This window comes from Sinocyclocheilus grahami, unplaced genomic scaffold, assembly GCF_001515645.1.
Source record: "Sinocyclocheilus grahami isolate Dianchi unplaced genomic scaffold, SAMN03320097.WGS_v1.1 scaffold55.1, whole genome shotgun sequence".
In the NCBI taxonomy this organism is placed as follows: Eukaryota; Metazoa; Chordata; class Actinopteri; order Cypriniformes; family Cyprinidae; genus Sinocyclocheilus; species Sinocyclocheilus grahami.
Genome location: NW_015505234.1, coordinates 3,398,303 through 3,418,738, shown reverse-complemented (window position 1 = coordinate 3,418,738; position 20,436 = coordinate 3,398,303). Strand labels below are relative to the sequence as shown.

General features: G+C 36.9%; 1 protein-coding gene across 1 annotated transcript; it reads right to left on the bottom strand.

The window, feature by feature from the left end:
* Positions 1–3,042: 3,042 nt before the first annotated feature.
* Positions 3,043–20,098, bottom strand: LOC107583798 (transport and Golgi organization protein 6 homolog). Its single transcript, XM_016270126.1, is given in 20 exon segments — positions 3,043–3,808; positions 5,926–6,039; positions 7,440–7,588; positions 8,997–9,170; positions 10,456–10,513; positions 11,886–12,407; positions 12,841–12,975; positions 13,309–13,503; positions 14,196–14,322; positions 15,403–15,582; positions 15,663–15,775; positions 15,898–15,965; positions 16,153–16,245; positions 16,248–16,287; positions 16,489–16,598; positions 17,390–17,552; positions 17,632–17,748; positions 18,944–19,278; positions 19,281–19,592; positions 19,981–20,098. Coding segments are annotated over 20 exon segments (3,234 nt in total). The 5' UTR covers positions 20,033–20,098; the 3' UTR covers positions 3,043–3,631.
* Positions 20,099–20,436: the final 338 nt, after the last annotated feature.

Below are 20,436 nucleotides of genomic sequence, written 5' to 3'. Positions count from 1 at the left end.
GTGGACCAGACAGAATGAGGACTTTTGGATGCAGGACACTGACAAAGGGAGGAGGTGGGAGAGGAATGAAGGGGGGCTGGGAATCACCAGGACCAAAGAGGGAGGGCAGCAGGTGAGAGGAAGTGAGATGAATGGCTGGAAGGGAGAGCATGATGTGTTTGGGTAAATTGAGTATGTGCCAGTACAATGTACTAATGTACATTATAATTATAATGATCAACTGAAATAATGATCAAATGAGACTGTCAGATACAGAATATACAACATTTAAACTTTTTAAACCGCATTCTCCACAGTCATGTCATGATGTGATTGGTGTTATAGCTCCTTAACAAGAAGACTTAAAATTGTTAATGGGTCAATGATGTGATGTTTTTTTATTTATTTATTGAATTAATTAATTTCTGCCCTGGATCTATTAAGTTATTTAAAAATACATAAAAAATGTAATTCATTTAACAATATAAAAATGACTTGAATACATTTCTTCTATGACAAACATGGCTTCAGTTTCTGAATTAAATGTTTATATATATTTTTTTAAGTCAAAATTGTCTAGGTAGTGTAACTTAATGGAGATTCTAAGAAATAAAATAAAATAAATACAAAAATAAGAAGTGACATTCAAAAATATTTTAAAAAATACTTTATTTTATATATGCCATATGCCAAATATTTAAATGCCAAATCAAAGTTAATGTGGTGCATAACCAACATGAAGGAAAGCTGTCATGTGACAAAAAAGTCAACCAACAAAGATTACACTTCTAAGAATTTGACACATTTTAAACAAGATTTTTCAATAATTTCAATAAAATGAGAAGAACTTTAGAGAAAATGTAGAAATATAAAAAAGAAAACAAAACACTAGGGGGCACCTACAGAGATTTCAGCCTCTCACATCCAATATCCAAAGCACCCAGAATCATGTATTCCTTGTGTTTTAATAATTTAATGTTCACATTCAGTTATATAAAACTGATTTAACAATATTGAAGTTGCTATAGGATAATATATACAATCATTTTTATCCTGTTAAATAAACTTTATAAAACACATCAGATTTCCACAAAAACACATTGGACTTGCATGTAATCATTAACAAGTCTATTATAAATTCTGTGAACATTTGCTCATTATTCTGGTCCCAGGCAAAGTGAACAAACCCAGAAGCATTTTTCAAAACTCTCACCAGACCCTTGTGTTGTCAATCTACTATATGATGACATGGAAACTAAACAGACATAATTTTCCTTAATTGGGCAACAACTCTTAAAACACAAATTATGAAGCTTTCCTGTTTTACCCCGTCCTGCTGCCCACTTATTTACTCAGCCTCAAGGCACTAACAAGGGTGCCAGCAAACCATGGGCCTTATTCCACTAGGACTAAGACTGCAATTACTAAAAACACACATATGAGGACCTTAAAAATCTCAAACATTCACTGATTCTCTCAAGTTCAATTCTAAAAGCTATCCATAACCATTTATTTTTAAGTTATTTAGTGCAGCAGTGATTTTTTTAGTACCCTGTACAAACACAAGCTTACAGTAACCTATCTGTGTGAAAACACAGCCACCCAACCTAAAACTCCACTCTTTGACTCTCTCTCAATTTTAGTATCACACACACATACAACCACACAATGAACATATGACAGAGCTCTCAAGCTGCAAGCTTTCATATTTCAATCCACTCCCACAATAAACACAGACACAAGATGAAACTCAAGTTGAATTAAACGTCTCTTACCTTCCCAGCCCCGCAGATGTGACGGTGGGCTCTCTCTCTTTCTCTCTCAGCCAGTGTGTGCGAGTGTGTGTCTGCCAGGCGTCTGCTCCACTCCTCTTCACCACAGTGGAGCACACAGCACCGTCCTTGTTCAGCCTCCTGCTCACACTACATCTTTATGAGCCAGTGTGTGCGAGTGTGTGTCTGCCAGGCATCTGCTCCACTCCTCTCCACCACAGTGGAGCACAGCACCGTCCTTGTTCAGCCTCCTGCTCACACTACATCTTTATTCCAGCCACACTTAATTCAGGAGATCCCTTATCCAAAAATACAGCACCAATACCCTCCTCCTCCTCCTCTGCTTCCCTCCCCTTCTTTTTGTGTCTCTGCCTTCCTCTCCTCCTGAGGCATGAAGGCCTCTGATATCAGCTCTGAATTAAGTTCTCACCTGATGTGAGGAGGTCGGGGATCCACCGATGGACCTCATTCCTCTGTGTCAGTGCTGTACTGCAGTGGCATCGTTCTGCAGTGTAGCCCGAAATCCTTCAAGGTCCCTTCTCTGTGCTTTTCCCCCTGCTCTGCAGTGCAGCCAGCCTTCAACAAGACTTGGGACTGTTTAAGCAGGCACCCTCTTCTCTTGGCTACACACACACCCTCTCAATGCATCCTTTATTGGGTGAATCGCGATTCTGTCTTCTAAAGATTCTAATGGATTCACAAGTTTCAAAATCGCACACTAGAGGTGGTTTAGCCAATCACAACACTCTGGGCTAGCTAGCCAATCAGAGCCCATCGCCTATTTCTGAGGGAGGGGCTTCATAAAAGCAGGAAATGATCAGAAATGATCCATGCGCTTCTCAGAGAAGGGACAGAGCGGTGTGGAATAAAGGTAAATTATGTGAAAAATAATGCATTTTTTTAAAAACGAAGCATTAACACGTTAGACTGCAACCCATAAACACAATCAAGCCTAGAAAAAAAACAGTGAACCACCTCTTTAACATTACAATCCTTAGCACAATCCTTTGCGAAGATCAATCTGATCAATCTGTATTAATGTCAATCATATTGACTTTAATACAAGCAAATATAATACTCACACAAATGCTTTATGTGTACAGTGTGAACTACTTTTAGCAGGTGAATGGTTGGTTCACCTCTATTACCTTACAGCACAGGAACTTGTGGCACTGCAAACCAACCCAGATGTTCAGACATGTGCTTACACTTACACTGACTTTAAAACTGTAAAAAGAAAACTGTTAACGACAGAATAATATAAACAGATTAGACCATCTTTGGAAAAATAATAACTTTTTATTTTATTTCAGAGACACCTTATGATCAAACTAACATTTTGAGTGTAAATGCTAACATTTTAATTGGTACATACAATTCACATGGTATTTAACCAGCTCTGTTTTGGTGCAGACCCAGGAGGTCAGGAAGCCATAGAAACGGTTAACATGAATGGAAATTTTCAGTATTGTGCAGTGGGGGGAAATTTAGGAGAATGACTAATTGCCCTGTCGCTTCTTACAATGATGTCATGACCTAGCCATCTTTATATGTACCACAAACATTCGATAAAAAGCAAACAGGCATTTTATCACCAGTGGAGAATAGAGTGGAAACAAGCTACCGCAGCGCTCTTTACATAGCTTTTGGTGCCCTCTAACCTCAGTGTACCAGATAACAAAAGCCATAATGCTAGTTTATCAATGCTAAGACAGGTTTTTTGGTTTGAGAATGAAAATATGGGTGTGAAAAATTAGAAGAACCCCCCCGAAAATATATAAATCTTTCAATTACTACAAGTAGTAAAAATGTAATGGATGGTGGAAATCTATGAGGAAATCCTCTGTCTATAAAGAGGTTATGTTAGTCCTGGAGCATTTTCAAGGAAGTACCACAATCTTTTTCTCAAGTTTCTGCTGAGGGAAGATGAACCTCCTCATGACATCATTCAGCTCCTCCAGAGCGAGTTGAGCGTGGATTACAGCCACCTCATCTGGGTCCGACCGCACCACCCACTTCAGAGCCCGATACAGCTCCAATAAAACATCCCCAAGAACCTGAAAAGCAAAAGGAGAGAGAAAAACACTTAATAAGCAGATGTACTGTTTTACTGTACAACTCAATGTAAGAAAAAGAACAAACGAGGAAGAGAAAATAATGAGTACAGTATGTCTCTTGAGGCAGATGGTCTCTTGACTTTCTACCTTATAGCAGGAGAGAGCTTTTGTGAGCAGTCAGCTGTTTTATGTTCACACTAAGAGGACACCAGGCATTGTGACTTATGGTTTACCTGGACATCGAACAAGCCGTCTCATGTTTTACTGCAACAGCTGTACAGAGTAACAACTGTTCCTCATACCAGAAGGACCTTTGTGAAGCTGCATCCTGGGAAACCCAACAGACGGTGATGACAGATATGACTGCACACGGGCCAATGCCAAGATGCATGCAAGGGACAGCACCGCCTGAGCCTGTCTGGTAAACCCTGTCCTATAAAGTGCATGTGCAAATATTTCAAGAGTCAGGGTACTTACTAGGGTGGACACTGGTGCTGTAAATCAGGGTGTCAAAAGTATAAAAGGTCATTTGCATCAGCAGTGGCCAGTTCAGTCGGCTAAGTTCATGGGATCAGTTCATGTGTGTTTATAGAGGGAGTTTAAGATGCGTTTCATGTGGACAAACCCAAAAAATTCCAAGTGTTGCAAAGTCAAGTAGTAAAAGCACAAAGCAGATGAAGATTTAGCAGTCTGACATTTTATGTGTCAACATCTCTACAAAATTAAAGAAATACTTGTACAGAAGAATGTTATTATTCCCAACAATTTTTTTTGTATAAATTACAATTTGATAAAACAGACAACAACAACAAAAAAAACATTATTTTAAATTTAATTTCTATGATTTCTATTATTTATTGGTCTTTATTTTTGTTAAAAATGTAAATATTATAAATAAGTAATTATGTTTAATCATTTACTTATTTAATTTACTGAATTTATTAGGTTTCAATAAGGTTTAGTTTACATTTTCTCTAACAATAGTAAAGCTCTAAACTTGTGATACATAACATTTTATAAAAGGATTCAAAGCAAACTTCTAACTCTAAAAGCTAAACTTTATTACCTAATCCTGCTCAGTTCATGTTATTTACATCAATACTTTTCAGCTATGTCTTGCCAACAACAGTCTAACATAGTAGGGTCAATTTTTGGATGAGCAATGACCACCTTTTCTTCTGAAAATGTAAAATAACTAAATATTTTTAAATGGTTATCCTATGGTTTAGATGTATTAATTTTATTCATCATGTACCAAATAAGCTGCAGGAGCTATTATCTGAAATTAAAGCTATTGTTGGGAAAGTGATCAGGGCCGTGGGAACAAGGGTGTCTGCTGATAATGATGATTAGACAGAGCACTGGTTGTCTTACACAGCAGGTGACCTCTAAATAAGAGAGTAGACAATTACAGCTGCTGCTCATCAGTCCAGATGCTGGAAGAATTCCTCCCACAAAACACGTGTGATGATCTGATTACACCAGATCGGGAGACCTAACAACCTACTCCATAACCTCACACACAAGACATATTCTGTAAACTCAGAGAATGTCTTTCTTTTTTCAGAATTATTCTGAAAAAAAAAAAAAAAAAGCAGATATCTTTGCACATTAATAATTTGAACTCAGAGATGGGGTTTCACGCCTTTAAAGAAATTGTAAAAAATGTTAAAACCATGCTGTAAATGGTATTTGTGGCACGTTGTTGACTACCATAAAACATTTTTTTTTAAATTTAACCGTTGTAAAAAAGGAAATCAATAAAGCAATTGTACAGAACCCAAATAAATGTTTAAAAGGGTTGGGCTCAGTAAGATTACATAAAATGAAATTAAATGAAATAAATAAATACATATTTTTATTCAGCAAGGATGCATTAAATTGACCAAAAGTCACAGTAAATATTTGTTACATTTATCTTTTGAACTACTCAATATTAATCAAAGAAGTCCCACCCAAAAGAACAATTTATATTATTTTACTTTTCAGATTGAATAAAAATACTAATTCATTTTACTTAAAACAATTTATGCAAGTGCTTTACCAAATATATTCCTTTAACGCCAGCAACTACACAATAACAAGTTTCATGATTAACTGATCACAAATATACTCACCTGAGTGGTTTTATCACTAAGGCCCCTAAGAACCAGAGCAATGACGTGAACCGCAGCTCTTCGAACCTCTGCTTCTTTGTCCATCTTTATCAGGGCGGTGAGACATGTGCTCAGCTGCAGGAACCAGCACACAAACAGAGGTCAAATACAAAGGACATACACAGGCCATAAAGATCTGCAATGCTGCACTAGTTGATCTTAATGTCAATGCAGCGGGTCGATTGATGTCTAAACACACGCACACAGGTTTGCAGACAAGGCGGTGGAGAACAGCCTGTTGCAGATGGGCTCTTTCATAAATAAGCAGCCCAGTTAGTCACACTGACAGAGATGCTTATTCATGTTTATTCAGACCACTGCTGCAGCTCAGCCACTTACAGTAGATTTTCTCAACGACCGTATGTACAAGCACTGAAAAAAATTAACAAACTGCTTCCCAACTGTGCAAAGCAGTCACACATTTCACATATCACACAAGTATCAAAGAATACTAGATCTGCATTTCCTAAAGGAAATATCAATGCTTGCATGGCAGCAAAAGCATAATGCTAAAGTCTCAGGTAAGCTTTTAGGATTTGCTGAATAAAAAAATAGTTGCATGGTACTTTAGGGCTGGGTATCCATATACAGATTGATTTGATTCTGATTCACAAGCTCTCAAATCGATTTGATTAAATTCTGATCTATTTGGGTATATTTCATTTATTAATGTCCATTTCACTTACATATGAAAAAATAACTATTCAACGAATTAACTAGCTCACAAGAGTCATTCGTGTTGTGAATTGTACAAATGCTGTACAAACACGTTTGCATCAGCCACTGAAAATAGACAGAGTAAAAGACCAATCTTGGGATTTTAAAAATGAACGAAAAGCATTATTTTTCTTACGGTTTTCTGTTGGCTGTGTATGAGAATCAACACACAACGGATAATAAACATGTTCTGTGCCACTTTTACAGGCAGCTATAAATAGTTAAGTCACTATTTAAAAAAAAAAGAATGCAAATTAGTTCAAGAAAGAAAACCAAACATAATTCAGTATGCAAATATTAGCATCGTTTTCAGTTTTAAATTGGAAATTCTAAAGATAAAATTCTAAAAAAATATATTTTGTGATAATTTTGAATGGTCAAGATTCTAAAAACGGAACATTTTCATTTACAGTGCTATTTTACATTTAAACATACATAATTAATTGCTACATTAAGATTTGTAGTCAAGAAATTGATCAAATCAGTGAAATTGCCACAGCTCAGGTTCATCCATCTATCACCCAGCTGCGCTAGCAGAAATCCTGATCTCAGCACTAGACGTGGTAATCTTGTGTAGAGAGATGTACATGTACACACACACACAGCTGTGCAGAGTAAAGAGAACGATGACATCAGACTAGAAGCAGCCTTGGGAATTTGTTTTAAAAGAACTAATTACAGACTAAACGACATACAGAATCAGCTTTTCATCAGCTTGACAGGTTGTCTTGACTTTTTGAATACTAGAGTGGTACTACCTCTTGTGCCAGTGGTCCGAGGGAAAAGTTGAGACATTGACAGAGTTCACCCAAATTAGAGAAGCTGCTGGCACGCACACTACTATCCTCATCTCGTGTGCCACTCAGGCACACACACCAATCAGAGGGCGGCCATAGTGTGGAGTAAGCTAAAACCTAAGTAACCTAAAAGATAAACAACAAGATTTTTTTTATTTGTACAGATATTTATACATATTTAAAGACAAACAAAATCTTTAAATTATAAAAAATAAACTAATCCTTTCGAATACCACATATACAGTGGACTGGATGAGAGCTCCAGTCTGAACACACATCAAACACAAAGCTGAAGTCGCCACTCTTCGTCCAATCTCTCCATCTCAGTGTGAAAGTCTGAGAAAGTCCAAAGCACGTTCCTACAGCATGAGCAAAGTCACTAAACTGGGATTTTTTGGCTTATATGAAATCGACTCCAATAAAAATCTCCTCCTCACACTAACAGGTATTAGTGTAAGAAAAGTTGGCAATCTTTATAGGAAATTAATAAGGATAAAACAAGACAAAAGCAATTAAACTGGCTGGCAGGTGGGTCCAGAGGGTCTTGCTAAGCACCGCTGATTTTTCTGGCTCTGTTTGAGATATCATTCAAACTCTATAAAACCTTCTAGAGCCCATGTGCCAGGACCTATTTAGACATGAATGCCCACTTCTTCAGCTGACCAATCCTCTAAACAGATCAAAAGAGCTTTAATGGCTATTGTGGACTAGACTAAGCACTGCTGATTTTTCTGGCTCTGTTTGAGATATCATTCAAACTCTATAAAACCTTCTAGAGCCCATGTGCCAGGACCTATTCAGACATGAATGCCCACTTCTTCAGCTGACCAATCCTCTAAACAGATCAAAAGAGCTTTAATGGCTATTGTGGACTAGATCTACAGGAAAAAAAAGTGTGTCTGAGGGGAGGAAGAAGAAAGGGGCAAGAAAAAGTGTAACACACTTCTTTGATCCTGTGCTTCTTGTTAACTGTGGCCATCTGTCCAAGCCCCTTATTAGGCGACACGTTTAATTAGAAACCAGAGGTACACTTATTCAGGAAAAGGATTTTTTAAATTACGGACTGGATGTGCACATTATGAAACAGCCTGTTGTGGTTAGCTATTTAGTTATTACAAAATCAAGGATTTTGGGATTGAAATCCGTGTCCCATTAGATAATACTCATGGGTTGAAAATGTAAATTGGGCTCAAGTGTGCGGTTGAAGTGTGTGATGCCCCCTGCTGTGTGTGAAGGCGCTATGAATGTGACAGAGAGCAGTGAGACTCATTGTGCGGTTTCAGCGGACTGTAGCAGCTGGTGGGCTTTTTCAGAGCTCGGTCTGTTAGTGTTAAGGAGCCGGGCCAAGACGACATGTCTCACACCCAGACTGAATGATCTCGAGACACAAGAAATAACCGCACGCTTGTGCTGGGGATACGCCACTGCCCAGATCTGACAAACAGGTCCTGAAATGGAGCACGATTATTTGAAAGAAATACAGAAAGAAAGAAATATAAAAAAAGAAAGACTACAGACAGTGACTGTGCTCACCCATGGCCCTGCTGGCTCTCATTAAAACCTCGCCCACTTTGAGGCGTGTCTCTAGGGAGCGCTCCCTTTTGGGGGAACCGACAGTCGCCCCGGTCTGATACTCTCCCAGCAGTCTCTGCAGAATCTGCTCAGGAAAAGAGTCAGCCAACACTGCCAACCCTGAAACAGAAAAAGAATCAACAGCTTTGAAAAAAGACTGAACGTCTGACAGACCCTCTTTAAGACTGGATGAATAAAAACTAGCACAGAGCATTAAAATCTTATTCCTTAATAGGGCTAAAAAGGGTCGAGATGGTCCTGTATGACTATTTATGGACAAGAGGTGAGATCATATTGGTTGCAAACAGAGCTGGTTTAGCTAATCAACCCAAAATAGATCACTCTAAATCTGTTTGCTGGCCCAGAAACAACGTTCTTGTAAATCCGAAAGCTATTCCTAAAATAACCAGAGATTGATCCAGTAATTTCTGAGAAAAACACATATACAAAGAAAATCTTCCAGAATTGCTGATCAATATACACTACTGTTCTAATGTCTGGGGTCATGAAGAATGTTTTATATTTTTAAAAGAATTCTCTTACGTTCACCAAGGCTGCATTTATCTGATCACAATTACAGCAAAAACAGCAGTATTATGAAATATTATTACAATTTAAAATAACTGTTTTCTATTTTTATGTTTTTTTTTTATGTAATTTATTCCTGTGATGGAAAAACTAAATTCAGCAGCCATTACTCCAGTTGTCACATGATCCTTGTTATCAACTTTGAAAACAGTTGTGCTGCTTAATATTTTTTTCCGGATTCATTTATTTTAAATATAATGCTTTGTAACAATGTAAATTTTTTTTTTACTTTTATCGATTAAATGTGTCTATGCAAAAAATTTTTTTAAATCTTATACTGACCCCCCAAAAAACTTTAAATTGTAGTATATATAAAACAAAGAATTAAATAATTATTAGTGATTTAGTATATATTAAATTCTATTCAGACTCAACTAAAACCATCACAAGAACTAATATAATGACTACTTTGATGAGCTCAGGGAACAGATGCTTTGTATATTAATTATGGCAAAGCAAAAGTCTGGTCATTTAACAAAAAAAAGGTTTAACTGAATGTCCGTATTCTTTAAGAATACTGAACACATATTGTAATGTGCCAAGGTAAAGCTGACAGTGAGTTCTGCTGGGAAAGTAAATCAGGTCAATGTAATGTCTGTTCTCTTTTAAATCCATTTACAAGTCATTCAACCAGTCAAAACCAAGCTGTTCTATTATATACCATCACAACTACAAATAAATCTAAATTTGATATTAATTTCAAAAACCATCAATAGTCATGTAAAAAAAACTAGGCAAATGCAGGTGTGACTGTAATATTTTGTTGTATTTCTAAGGAGTTAGGTTGATTTCTTTCTTAAACTAATGAATGAATTACCTTGAATGGCAGACAGATACACAAAGGAGTCTTCGTGTTCCAGGTTTTCCAGAAAGAGCTGCAACACATCGAAATAATTCACTGAAAGCTAAGCAAAGAATTAGGGCAGAGTTAATTCATTCCTAAGTCTAATTATCGCTGACAGTTTTTCAAGGAACCATTAGCTCAGTTCTCAGCACGTTTACAGTAATGCAAATTAAAACATGTCTATAGCCTGCGGTTTTAAGAGATTTAAATGAGTTCAAGTGAGGTGAAGTGGGGTGACTTTGAGAAGAATTAAAGAATAACCAAAAATGAATGCAACAGATAACATACGGTATTTATGTGTTAATACCTCAATCAAAAAAGACAAAAAACAGACACTGACAAAAAATAAATATTTAAAACATACTGAATGAATCGAAAGGGGAGAAAAATGTGAAAATATTGACTTCGCTGAGCTACACCATGTTACTGGATTACTGGGTGTTGTCACTGTTAGTGTGACGCTCTGTGTCCATGATTATGTGTGAATAAGTTGTATTTATGAAGCGATGGACAAAGAAGAGGCTTTTATTACAGAGAATATTAGATGAGACACTGCTGAAAGTCACTCATCATAACTAGATCCCATGAGAGTCTTCAGGCGCCCTTAAGCAAGAGGTTTTATACACCAAACATCCCATCTCATTTATAAATCATGGTCTAGACCCTCACCCACCCTCAACAACAGCACACAGGAGAAAGAGGAACACTGAAAATCACTGGCCCATATAAACAGTGTCACCCTGGGAAGAAGAGTCTAAGAAACCCCAGGAGAGATGTGCACGTGACACCTGGCTTCTAGCATCAGAGAGAATAATGCATACTGGGAGAATAAGTGTTTATCAGATACTTTGATCATTTCCATAAAAGCACAACTCTAGAAATCAAAATGATCAACAAAAAAAAAACAGGAGGAGGAAATATTTTTATAACCTAGATAGATGAAACGGAAATGGTACACAGGAATAAAATACCAAAAATAAATAATAATATAACAATAACAATTATATAAAAACATTCCAATATTTTACAAAATTTAGAAAAAATGTAGAATATTTCACCTTTAATAATAATAATGTATAAAACTAATGGTAACATTTTAGAATTTATTGTATTTATATTTACAATGCATTTTCCAGATGCTTTTCTAATTATCCACAGTATATATTTATGTGTTCCCTGGAAATATTATGTATTTATAGAAATGTGTGGTCACATTAGCAAAATGTGAATTTTGTGAAGTCTGTGAATTTTTGCTTAGCAATAGTAAATGTGACCACTCCTTAACTTTCATATCGTACATAATGGAAAATGTAATTTCAAAACATTTTTGCAAGGCCAGTTTTATCTGATGGAACGACTCTCCATTACACACACACACACACATTCATATATTTCTCACTTACTGTAAGTAGTTTGTCCTTGTTCTGCAATGCCTCCTTGTCTCTATCTCTAACAGAGCGGGTGAGTGAACGCAGAGCTACGGCTCGAGAGGGGACGTCCGGGTCACAGGCCTCCAGCAGCCACTCAGAGAAAGCTTTACTAGATGAGGGCTCAGAATTTCCACAATCGGGTATTCCTCCAGCTGTCTGAAAGTCTTTAACTTCGAGTGTTACACCAGATTCTGTTGTATGTTTGGGATGGGAGATTGGTGGTGAGGAGACCTGGGGTCTGGAAAGACCTCTAGATGAGGGTGTACTAGCTGGGGGAGTTTTTGAACTGTGAACTGCAGGTTGAGCAGGACTGTGGGCAGTACTGTGCTGGGTGGCTGTTTTAGGGACAGGTTTAGGGCGATAAGCCCCATGTGTGGCAATAGTGGCCCTCAGATCGGATGCCAGTTCCTGGATGACTGGCTCTGGGTGCTTCTGGGAAATCTGCTCAAGGTGGGGCAGAAGTTCATCCATTGATGAATAATCATCTGCAGTGAGCTGAAAGAAGATATACACAGGTACAAATTGGCAGTTGATAAATAAAATGTCCATAAACTATTTTTTTCAACATCAAGATTTTAGATAAAAATTTGTATATACATTAAGACTGTCAATTGATAAAAAAATTTAAATCATTAATTACATAATATGATGATTAATAAATAAATAATTACATATCAATATTGCTAAGAATCAAATTAATGTAATCCAAAGACATTAAAATCTAATGCCATATGTAATAATCATACAAAACAGAACCTTTTTGTTAAAAATGTTTTTGATGACCTGTAGCGTGCTACACTGCCAGACTAAATTGCTGGATTAAACTGCAAGATGTCAGCTATCCAAAAATGAGGCAAACAGCTTTTTGCGAAGAAAATTCTCACAATAGAGTGAGCAAAGGACAAAATGTATAATAATAATACACTACCTCAGCAGCTCCAGAAAGTAGAGTGGCCACAAGCCCCATTCCCATACTGAGTGTCTGACTCTCCACTGGGCTGTCAGTGCCACGTTTCAGACTAACACATGCCCTCTGAAGCATGGACACTATGAATCCCACCACCTGTATGCAGAAAGAAAAATGTATTGCTGGCATATAAATGTCATACCTTCTCTGACACTAGTATCACTACATAAAGTAGCACAGCTGATGATATAGCACAACTGTGCCAAGAGAGACTCATACACGTGCCCTAAATAACAGTCAGAGAGAAGATATTCTTTGTTGCACGTTAAATGGAACACATCTGGCCAGGAGATGATGTGCTCTATTTTTAGACGGCCCATGTTTCGCTATTAAAACCTCAAACAGCTTAAAAGATTTTGAAGGAAGAGAAGAGAGAAAACTATTTCATGTTTAAATAACCTTGTATGCATGAGTTCTTCTATATCACACCTGAGTGGGCTTGCGGAGCAGCTGTGTGTATGGAAGACCCTCACACATGATGGCCAACACCTGCAGCAGAGCCAGTCTCTGTCCATGTCCACTCACATGCCCCAGCAGGTGCTGCTCTAACTCCAGCAGCGTCATAGATGAGGTGTCCACTTCCTGCTCAACCTCTTCCCGCTCAGCAGCCACAGCAGTTAAATCCTGAAAACAGCACGAAACAGACATATCAGATGTTCAACGAGGCTTCACCACCTAAAGTGTAGCATGCTAAAAAAAAAATCTGGTGACCTCAGCATCCGCTTTGAAATTCAAACCACTTTCACAGCATCCGCAAAAAACTACTTATCTAGAGAATTCTGGGAAGGAATATTCCAAAGGTGCATCCCAAATCGCATACTTATGCACTATTCTATGACGTTTTGTAGTATAAATAATAATAAAAAACAATTTCCAAAAAGAAAAAGTGCACTTTAAATACCCGGATGATGCACTTAAATAACCGAAAAAATTAAGTGTGGAATGTTGGACACTTCATGCACTCAATTGTTGCAGCTTTAATTACGTACCGAAGGGGGAGGGGCTATCAGACTCCGATTATGAATGACAAAATAACCTTGCATAATTCATATTATATATGGTTGAGTACATAGTGCATAAGTACATAGTGTATGAGTGCGTAGTGTATAGTGCGTCATTTGGGACGCAGCTCAAGTCTTTAGGTCAAGCAGAAGATAATACTTATGTCGAAAAGTTCTTTTAAATCTCTACATTTTGCAGCATTCTTGAGGCCTCGATTTTTGCTTTAGAGTCATAAAAACATCTTTAGGACCTTCATGTATCTTATGTGTTATAGTTTGAGCTACACTGGAAAACAGACTGGCAGAGGTCAGCACCTGCAGCAGCAGTAGGAAAAACTCTCCAGGCAGGTCACTGTCCTTCATCTCTCCCAATAACTGGACCAGACACTGCACTCTCCACTGCTCACCCGAGACCTTCTCATACAAGGCGTCACCTTCATCACTGCCAAAACACACAGAAAGAGAGACAGGTAATGATTTGATAATGACTAGCTACATACACTACCATTCAAAGCTTTCTTATGCCCAGCAAGGCTGCATTTATTTCATCAAAAAAAAAAAAAAACAGCTAAAAACAGCAATATTGTGAATTATTATATAATTAATCCTTTTTTTATATATTTATATTTATATAATTTATATATTTTAAAATATAATTTATTCCTGTGATGGCAAGGTTAAATTATTCATTAGCAATTACTCTCATCTTCATTGTTCATTTTGTCTGAGTTTTTTGTTTAGTGTTGTTGATCTACGAAAACCGCAAAACAAAGTATGGGAGGAAAATAAACATTTCTTATTATTAAGAATGCAAAAAATTGTGATGCTTGATATTTTTTAGTAGAAAGTTCAAAAGAATAGAATGAAATAGAAATCTTTTGTAACATTATACATGTCTTTACTTTCATAATTTTAATCAATTTAATGCATAAATGTATTGTTGAATCAAAGTATTAAATAATAATAAAAAAAATAAAAATAAATCTTACTAACCCTAAACTATGGAAACGTTAATTCAGGGTAGATGATAGTTGACATTATAGTGATATAATTCATGCTTAATTTAATGAAAGCAAATGATATGCACACAAAGTTACTGAAAATCAGTATTTTACACAATATCAATTTTAGATTCATCATTTAAAAACATGTATTGTTAATTTTAAAGCTCTCTGTTTATTTTGGAGTTGACAAAAGGGTCATCTAGCTCAGTGCTTCTCAACCTGTCCTGGGGACCCCCAACCACGGCACATTTTGTATGTCTCCCTAATAGGCCACACCTACTTCAAGTCTTGCAGACTCTACTAATGAGCTGATGAGTTGAATCAGGTGTCTTAAATCAAAATATGCATTGGTTGGGGGTCCCCAGGACAGGCTTGAGAAGCACTGATCTAGCTAATCGGTTTGGCCAATTAAGCCATCGAACAATAAGCTTAAAATGGCTGGTATATTCACCTGACTTATATATTACAATTTTCCACAAAACAGTACATAACTTTTGTAGGTTCTCAGTTAATAATACCTGATAGGCTCTCTGACTGTAAGTCTGGCCCCTCCTTCACTGCCAGGTGAGAACTGAAAGCCATGTCTGACTCCACTCACTTCTCCCAGCAGTCCACACAGACGTTTCAGCAGTGAAGAAAGAGCTACTGAGTGCTCTGAGTGAGACAGGAACCATATCAGGATCTCCTGACAGGGTGTGCTGTAGGGAACAATCACTTTTAGTTCAAACACAAATAAATACTTCAGAAAAATTGTGCCATATTCAGAATGCACACTGACCGTAAATGAGAGACATTTTGTTTGGTGAAGCAAAAGACACTGAACAGTGTTGGGATAACATCTGCTAGAGCTTTCAGCAGCACTTCTGATGGATTGTTACCCACCACACAAATCTGACCAGATTGAAATAAAGCTCTAATGTAAATGATGATATTGCAGTTTCGTAGTTTTATATATATATGTGTGTATATAATTGATGATATGGTGCTTAAACAATACAGAATGCTTTGCTTACTTTATATACATCCTCAATACAGCGAGTCAGCTCCCACTCCTCCACTGCATCCTGGGATAGGTCATCTCCTGCAAAAGCTTATCAGTTAATTTTATAATACTCAAAAGAGCTTTGCATCCAAAAATGATTTTAGGTCTGTGTATTGAGGCAAACATTAGCAACTTGATGCAGCTTCATCGCTCAGTCAGAGCATAACAACCTATATGAATCAGCCACAATAAAATGCTAAACTAGTCTCCTAACATACATACTAACCGGTTCCCTCTGCACAGCGATGAAGGGGGGAGAGAAGAGGAAAGAGCAGGAATCGCTGTGCAAACTCAGGCCGATCTTTGACCAAAATGAGCGCTGTGCAGTCAGCTTATCTTTGAAATGCAGAAGCTCCAGAACCTAAATCCAGTGACATTACATCTCATGATTAGAGTCCATTGTAGACATTCTGTATAGGTTTTTAGGAAACAGATGACAATACACTGTTTTTTTTTTTATTATATGACTATTACTATCGTTTGCAAACCAAATAAAATATCTGAATCACCATAATGCCAATAATCTCTCACTTTTGACTGAAATAAGAGAACATTACTTTACCTGTGGACACACTTGACTGTAATAACTCTCAGCAGAGAGGGACTGCTGAGGACAGGCGGCAAGGATCTTGGCCACAGCATCACATTTCCTCCAGTCAGAGTCGCCACCTGCTGGTCAGAAATGTGAAACACAGATAAACATGACTGAAAGAATGGCATGATAAACCCACTGGAAACACATTGGGAATTTCTAGTTATGTACTGGATGACAATACATGTTTTCCACAACGATTCAAAAAAATATGATTCCATAACTTGGCTGAACCTGCTGACACTGTGCTGTTTACAGAATATGCAAAACACACTTGCCCAGCACTCACTGATATGTCTCCTATTTTTAGTTCAGCAGTCCTATTTTTAGCTCTATCCATTCTAACCCAGGCATCTACCTAGGGGGGTAAATGTTGTAGGAGACAGGACACAGTTCCAGGATATTGCATTTTATTAAAATTTGTGTACAACAAAAAACTGAGAGCAGGAACATAGGTGTATTTGTAAATGTATTTAGAATCATGCCTAAGGCATAAAGGACAAATAGGTTACCAATGATATAGTCATAAATTATTATGCATTTATAGACATTTTAAATATTTAACATTTTAAAAACATTTTTAGTAATTATACTAGTTTAGGGTTGCATTACTGAATGAATAATAACAAAATAAATGGCTGGTATAATACTATTATTAATCATTTAAATTAATAATAGCAAATAAATAAATAGCAAATTATTGTAGACAATATTTACTCAAACTTTGCAAAAAATAAAAAATAAATAAAGGTTGCATCTGATAGTTTTGTAAACTTGATTCCATTCCCTCAAACACCTTTTCAGATGTTGAAATGCCAAATTCACATGTTTGTCTGAAGCCATCTGACCTCTTCGCTGAATTCAGCCTTACCTCCGGTCCCCTCTAGGATGGCCCTCACCACTGCCTGGACACCTTGTGGATGCATTAACCTATCAGACAGCAACTGTCCACACAGTCGCCTCAGCCACGGGGGAGCTTGGGTTAGAACTTTGCCTACCCCACCAGCACATCCACCTCTGGAACCTGATGATGCCTACAGCAAATCACAGATTACACATGACAAGCCTCTTTGGAGTCAAACACTAACACATCAGAAAATAATTCAGAAACACCTGTTTAGGACCCCCTTGTAAAACAAGCAGTTCTTTGATGACGATTGGCTGATACACTTTCCCAAGAAGATTGTTGAGTGCTTCTTTGCAGGACTTGTGCTCCTCTACCGTCAACCCCTGTGGTAGATGAGAAAGGCAGAAATTGTTAAACATTTAGCTTTGGGCAACATGAAACATGAAAGAATGACCTACAGGACTTGCAAACCTACTTTTTGAATTTTCATATCATATCAATGAGTTTTCCTATCATTCTTATTGTAGAAGAAAATATATTTTTATAATTTTTATATAAAATTTTTCATAACAGTTTTATTTTAGTAATATTTATATACTATTATAGTATTTATTTATATTTTGAATTAGATTTAATTTTTATGTTTTCAGTTTTTATTACCATTTTAGTTTAAGTTTCATTCATTTTTTTGTGTTCTTATTAGCATTTTTTAGCCTAAATTTATTTTTATTTCAGTTTTACTTTCGGTAATTAGTACTTCAACTTAAACTACAGGTGCATCTCAATAAATTAGAATGTCGTGGAAAAGTTCATTTATTTCAGTAATTCAACTCAAATTGTGAAACTCGTGTATTAAATAAATTCAGTGCACACAGACTGAAGTAGTTTAAGTCTTTGGTTCTTTTAATTGTGATGATTTTGGCTCACATTTAACAAAAACCCACCAATTCACTATCTCAACAAATTAGAATACTTCATAAGACCAATAAAAAAAACATTTTTAGTGAATTGTTGGCCTTCTGGAAAGTATGTTCATTTACTGTACATGTACTCAATACTTGGTAGGGGCTCCTTTTGCATGAATTACTGCATCAGTACTATTTAACAAAAAGATTAACAAAAAGATTTGCAATAGTTTTAGTTTAATTTTATTCTTTGTTTAGTTTAAGTTTGGTATGTGCTTTTGTCATTTTTATTTTTTTTTTAATATTTTTTTACTATTTTTACTATATTATTTTTTCTATTTAGCTTTACTATTTCTATATTTATTTTTCTGTTTTAGTCATTTTTGTACTTTAACATAAATTATTTTATTTCAGTTACTTGCCAAGTCAACATTTCTAACTTTCTTTTAAGTTTTATAAGTTGTTCATTGATATATATTTCTAATTCAGAGATATGTAAAACTATTAAAAATAATATTTAGTTAAATTTTTCTTCATGAATGTTCCGGGTTTGGAACAATTTTAAATTTCCCTGGTTTTCCATGGCTTTAGAAACCCCAGACCTAAAGTGAGACTATAGGACACCACTAGTACAATGTAGTCAAAAAAGGATGAAATATTAGTGTATTTTTACCTTATTGCTCTTTGTACCATCTCCTTCAGGGCGCTGGGGTCGATATGTTAACTGACACAGAGCTGCCATGATGTCACCCAAATGGCGAGTAAACACAGGTGTTGCTAGGGATGACAGTGCAGACACCTCCAGCAGGACATTAGTGGTGATAAGTAGACGCCGTTCCCCCGCAGGGGCCACATCCTGCTGGACTGCCCCCTCCACTGCTGCCCCAAAAGCTGACCGCAGCCCCAGGGCCACCCCTACACCAGGGGCTAAATATGGGCAGAGACCCAGTGTGACCACAAACTGCAGCACAGTGCCCAGTGTCTTTTGTTGGGCCACACTGAGAACTCTGGAGGAAGCGGTGGAGCTGCTTCAGGGGTCGCAGGATTTGGTGCAGTAGGATTCTGGTGAAAGGCTTCCAGGAGGCGGTTGAGGTGACGTGCCAGGCAGAGCAATAAGAGAAGACATTCCTGGACAAAGCTCCAGGTTAGGTCATCCGTATCACTGCAGATCCATGTGATGTCTCTTCTGACATCCTCCAGAAGTTGTCGGGCTTCCTCCAGCTTTTCTCCCCCAGACATGTGCTGCCGAAGCTCTGACAGGTTCCTCTGGAGAGCCCACACAAGTGCTGTTTGTGTGCTTTGACCATGGCTCAACTGAGCCTCTAGAAAATAGTGTGGACCATCATTGCTTGCCATTATTATTAAAAATGTGCAAAACATAAACATCACTTTATCACCGCATGACTTTATTTCTTCTGTGAAGCAGAAAATTAGATGTTGGACAGAATGAAAGTCACCATTTAATTTAAATATACACTGAAAGTTAACTGTGAGCCGAGGCTGCCAGCATCTAAAAATCTGCCTGACATCTAAAGAAAGTAAGTCATACACTTTTGGAACAACATGAGGGTGAAAAAATTCTAATATATATGTATAATTTTGTATAAAACAGCCAGACTAGACTGACTAAATTTAGCCAACGCAAAGCCAACAACAGAAACAAATTGTGATTTGACACTTTTGACACGACTGTAATATATTCTTTCTTACCTCGAATAGGTTTGGTTAATATACTAAGATACTTTATTAGTGCTGTGGTCATTTTAAACCACACTGCAATGTGCTGTCTACAAATATTTTGTCGCAATACTTTAACGTAAATATGGTAGGAACCTTTCAAAATAAAAGTCCCACAAATTAAAAGGTCTCTCTCTCTCTCTTTGCGTGTTGCGTTATCTCAATGGTGTTTGGTGATTATACTTCTGCATAAAGGCACTAAAACAAATGCTACTATAATTTATAAATACTTGAATTTAACTAATATAGAAATATTTTTGCAAAACAGTAGTTAGAAGAATGTTTTTATCCATTCATTCACTTTGTGGTGAAATATGATTCAGATGCGTTTGACATTTACCCAGATTTGAAGAACTTACATATATGCAAAGATGAATGAGTGAAGATCAGCATAGACTTTATGACTTTATTAGTGCTGTGGTCATTTTA